This window comes from Physeter macrocephalus, chromosome 16 (genome assembly GCF_002837175.3).
Source record: "Physeter macrocephalus isolate SW-GA chromosome 16, ASM283717v5, whole genome shotgun sequence".
NCBI classification, from domain to species: domain Eukaryota; kingdom Metazoa; phylum Chordata; class Mammalia; order Artiodactyla; family Physeteridae; genus Physeter; species Physeter macrocephalus.
The window spans coordinates 86466025-86471444 of NC_041229.1; the positions used below are offsets into that span (position 1 = coordinate 86466025).

The 5420-nt window shown below is 41.1% G+C and overlaps 1 protein-coding gene across 3 annotated transcripts in view; it reads left to right on the top strand.

Moving 5' to 3' along the window:
- Nucleotides 1-5068: 5068 nt before the first annotated feature.
- CAT (catalase) overlaps nucleotides 5069-5420 on the top strand; it is a 35447-nt gene continuing 35095 nt past the window's right edge. For 2 of the 3 annotated variants that reach the window (XM_007111366.4, XM_028501431.2), the window contains exon 1: nucleotides 5070-5198. In XM_007111366.4, the coding sequence (XP_007111428.1) occupies nucleotides 5133-5198 (66 nt within the window). In that variant the 5' untranslated portion in view covers nucleotides 5070-5132. Of the gene's footprint in view, nucleotides 5199-5420 lie in introns of all 3 variants that reach the window. The other variant, XM_028501430.2, reaches the window with a different exon arrangement.

Genomic DNA, 5420 nt, shown 5'->3' on the forward strand with positions numbered 1-5420 from the left:
CCAACGGTGTGAGGCCCGCATACCACAAAAAAAACAAAAAACAAAAAACAAACAAACAAAAAAAAAGAGTTGCCTCTTTATTTTTTAATTTTTTTTTATTTTTTTTTTATTTTTTTGCGGTACGCGGGCCTCTCACCGCTGTGGCCTCTCCCGTTGCGGAGCACAGGCTCCGGACGCGCAGGCACAGCGGCCATGGCCCACGGGCCCAGCCGCTCCGCGGCATGTGGGATCCTCCCAGACCGGGGCACGAACCCGCATCCCCTGCATCGGCAGGCGGACTCCCAACCACTGTGCCACCAGGGAAGCCCCCACCTTCTATCTTAAATGATGTTTGGCAATGTTGAGATTGAGAGTTCCAATATGCATATTAAGTTCTAAATAAATAAGTCATAATTAGATATATTGTCATTTTTTTCCCTCTTTATTTTTCTGATATGTGCCTTCAGAAGTGAGGTTCAACACCATGGAACTTGGCTTCTATTAACATTCACATGGACCATACTGACATCTCATTAGCTAACTTCCAAAGTGACTCGAAGACAGCTATTATTTCTTTTCATAAACAAATTACAAATTAAAGAATTTTAATATTAGTAATATTCTTAGTTCTTCTGTTTGGATGCTTCAATAATTTCTAACATTAACAAAAGAAAGCTCTTTGGAGTCCTCAATAATTTTTAAGAGTGTAAATGGGTTCTAAGGTCAAAAGTTTGAGAACTACTGCCCTGTACCATGCTGGTTGGACAAGTATTGTCCCACACAGTGCTGTAATATCTATAGAAAGTGTCCTTTAAAATGCATCACATTGAAGTAAGCCAGACAGAGAAAGACAAATATATATATGATATTGCTAACGTGGAATCTAAAAAAAAATGATACCAATGAATTTATTTACAGATGAGAAGTAGACTCGCAGTCATAGAAAACAAACTTATGGTTACCAAAGGGGAAAGGGGTGGAGGGATAAATTAGGAGTTTGGGATTAACATATACATACTACTATATAAAAAATAGATAACCAACAAGGACCTATTATATAGCACAGGGAACAATACTCAATATTTTGTAATAACATATATATATATATATATATATATAAAACTGAGTCACTTTGCCATACACCTGAAACTAATACAACATTGTAAATCAACTGTACTTTAATAAAAAAATAAATAAATAAGATGCATCACATTATTTTGCTTTTTATGAGTTGTATCAGTCAGAATTCCTGCAAAAAACAGCACACTCTGAAGGGAAAATTGTGGAAATTTTCATGAAGGGACTGTACAAAAAGGGTGAAGCCCTGTGACTGTCAGGTAGGCTGTGCCATTCTTGGGTATGAAGAGGCAAAGAAAAAGAGTGGTTTCTGGAACCAATTATACCTGTAGCTGTAGGAAATGGCTGCTTCCAAGAAATCAAGGAATCATGGCAGGGTAGGCTGGCAGTGAGCTTGGTAGGAATGGATCCCGATCTCGTGGGATTCAAAGCTTATATAATTTGCACTGCCTCTTTAAGGAAAAGAACATATACTTAGGCACAAAAATCAACCTTTATTTACAACAGTAAAAGAAATCACAACTTACAAACTTGAATAATCTGACAAGTACCATATACACATCACAGAATCCCCCCAAAATAACATTTCATTAACAGTCTGACACATCTCTAAAATTTTTTTTTTTTTTTGCATTTTGACTGCATACTCTTTGGTCACCTCTTTATATACCAAAAAAGGTCATAATTTTTAATAGAGAGAATAGAAAGGTAATTCAATCTTTCCTCTAGCATAGCTTGTCAAAATTTGTGTTTTTTGTTGCTAGTTTAGAAAAGTTTCATTTCAACTTTATTCCTTACTACTGGTAATGCCATTTAAAATTCATGAACTGTTGGGAATTCCCTGGCGGTCCAGTGGTTAGGACTCCACACTTTCACTGCTGGGGGCCCAGGTTCATTCTCTGGTCTGGGAACTAAGATTTTTTTTGTTTTGGCAGCGCAGCCCCCCCCAAAAATTCATTAATTGTTGTCTAATTCGGGGAAATCAATACTAACTGGCTTTCATATAGGACTTGTCAAATTTCAGGGCATTTCCCATGTTCTTTTGTGGTGGGCTACTCCTAAATACTCTTTGAACTGATCATAGGTATTAACCATTCTTGCTGTGATACTGTATTGTGAATTTTATGTTATTTTCATCATCATCATTTTTTTTAATGTCAAACCAGCAAGAAATTAATAAAAACCTAAGCAAGTGTGATTAGGGAAGACCATTTCTGGCCAAGGGAAGAATATGAGCAGTGCAAGGTTCAGCAAAGTCAAGAATCTTAGCTTAGTGGAGTGTGGAGTATAGATAGGGCAGTGGTGGGAGATAAAGACCAAGTGACAAGACAACAAAGTGTGCTGGAGTTTGATAGGGGAGGTGAGAAAAGAGTGTCAAACGTTGGCAAGAGGCTGAGGATGGGCTACTGTGCCTTTAGATTGAGGAATCAAAGGCTCAGTGAGGCTCACCAGAGAAAAGGCCACACAGATACTTGGTATCAGAGTCAGACATAACTCTGCCACTCTCTAGCCTGTGAAACTTTATGAATAATAACTAACTATATATGGAAGAGACTGCAAGTCACTTAATTGTATTCCACTAAACCCAACTAAATGAATCTCCAGCTCAATGTCTCCTTAACAGAATGCCAAAAATAACTACAGTCACTCCAATGACGCCTGATAAGAGAGGTAGTGTGATGGAGGGGGATTCAGAATCAAAAGAGACTGAGGTCATATTCAATCATGGTTAAATATCTCACTCTAATTTTATGAAAACACATTGCACGTAAGCACATTGTGAGGACACCTCCCAGAAGTTTGGAAGGAACGTGTGTAGGTGAGGAACTCTAAAATTTAAGCTTCATTAACTTCGTGGTAAATCCGACTTTGGAGCTGATGTAATGAATACTTTGGCCCCTCTCTCCTCCTAAGTTCCCATCTCATGCCGGCCCACCATTGGCTGAACTCAACAAGAAGGCAGGGTATCATGGGGCCAAGTGGATGATAAAAATCAAGATTCCTGGAGTACAGATTAGGATTGAGAAGGGTGGAGAGTGGATCTGGAGGGGCAAACAAAAAAATGCCTACTTTTCAAGAGAAGCAGATAAGTTAAGTGATGATCTGGAGAGGGAATTGCATTTGATTCAACTCATGGTGAAAACTAGAAAGAATCAAAAGTCCTACTGCTGAGCAGCTGAGGCCCAGGAAACAAAGGGCCTTTAAAATAAGGAGACATATGCATCAGTGGGTACAGGAGATGAGATTTACACAGAACCACTGGAGAAATCATGTACATTATTGAATACTTGAAAGTTGTCTATGGGCACTGTGTTTTTATTTCTTACTTTAGGGTTTTCCAATAGGTCTGGTAATCGTAATGTGACTTGCAAAACGTTTTGGTAGCCCTCCCTAGCTCCTTTCACTTAATTTAAACTTGAAAGACTTATTCTCATGCAAATAATGTTATAACCAGTGGTTAGATTTCCAGTTCTATTCACAAAAATCCTTTTTCATACAAATGTGACTGAACTAGAGTCCTAACAGTATGCTAACATTTCAAAGACAAGCTCAAGCATAAAAAGTGATATGAACCCAGAAGTAAAAGAAAAGAGTGACAGCCTGTATGGAATAAGGCAATCCCTGACCACACGAGGATGGAAACAACTGAGGGAAGGGAAGATCTGAAGAGTAAGTGTGATGCCCTATGAGTGGGAGGTTCACATAGTGGAAGAAAAATCTATGATGTGGCCTCAGGATGAGAAGTTGTAGGAGTACAGATCTCTGTTGAGGTCTAGGAGTCCCATTTTTTCCCTAGCTTTATTATGCCAAGGCAATTGTCTCCAACTTTGTAGACAATCTCTCTAGCTGGGGACAAGCAAGTCCTCCTTTCACACTTCATCTAATTAAGCATCTTGACATGAGTAAAACACCAACTGAAGATATTTTCATAGAATAAGTCATAGAACTTGTTTGTATCTTTGAACTCTTGAGCAATTTTCTTCCGGAATATCACAAAATATATTCTGCTATTTCACTTATTAAAATGCACTGCTCGAACATCTCAAAAATCAGCCCCATTAACTTACTGAAGAGATTTTCTAAACTCTATGCCAGCATTTCTACTAATAAATAGTGGGTTTGAGCATCTTAGTTAACTTAGTTAATTATTCTACATCAGGAGCAAGCCAACCTCTTGATGCTTGTTTATACTGCCATGGTGGGGAGACTTCATTGACCTTTAATGTCTTTTTGTTGTGAAGATTAAGTGATGGAGTCTGGCAACCATCAGCAGTGTCTAGCACATAGTAGACACTCAAAAATGGGGAGCTTCTGAACCAAAAAGGGAGTCTAAAAGGTTGAATTTTCTTCCTATGTATTTTAGACTATTAAGATCATTTAGAACTTGCCAATATTTTGCTTTTCTGTGTTTTTTAAAAAGGCACGTCTTTCCGTGCATAATCTGTGACAAAGAAAAAATAACGCAACATTTGAGAGTGTGACCACTGGTCATACTTAAATGCAGAATCAGTGTTTGCATTTATTCCAAATTCCATCAATCCTTCAGTTGTAAACAATATTAACATTAGAACATGACAAAACTTCATTTTGCACAGATGAACTCAACCCAGGATTTCGTTTTCTTTTTTTTTTTTTTTTTTAAGAGCTGAGAGCATATTTACAGAGTTTAAAGCCGCACCCAGCAGGACCTAAGCCTTCCCTCAACAAAACTGGCAGTCCATCAACCGCGGCGTCCCAGGGCACCCTGAAGGATGCTGATAAACCGAGGAGAGAGTCACGTCCTGGTACTCGGGGCCCCGGCCCTAGGTTCCTTAATCCCGAGGTTAGGGGGCCGGAGCCGCGGGGCTCCCAACCTTTTCCAACCCCTCCCCAACCTCTCCCCTCCCAGAGTCCCAACCCCGCCCCTATTTGGTTTCCAATCCCATCCGGCCTGGCGCTCGAGCGGCCAATCAGGAGGCGGTCCCACCAAGGGGAGCGGGACAAGGGCCGGAGCTGAGGGGCGGAGTCTGAAGTCGCCAATTTTAGCAGCGGAGCTGAGTAGAGGTACCCTGCAGCGTTCTGCAGCGCCAGACGCCATGGCGGACAACCGGGATCCAGCTAGCGACCAGATGAAGCTCTGGAAGGAGCAGCGGGCCGTGCAGGTACACCCTGCGCTCTCTGAGCCAGCCCTACGGTCCGCGCAGAAAGCTAGGTGTCCGCGAGTAACCGCCCCTGCTTCTCCAGCGCGGCGGTTAGGTAGGGCTGTAATACAGATCACGGGCGGTGTGTGTGTGTGTGTGTGTGTGTGTGTGCGCGGGGTGTGTGTGTGTGTGTGTGCGTGCGGTGTGTGTGTGTGTGTGTGTGTGTGTGTGTGTGTGTGCGCG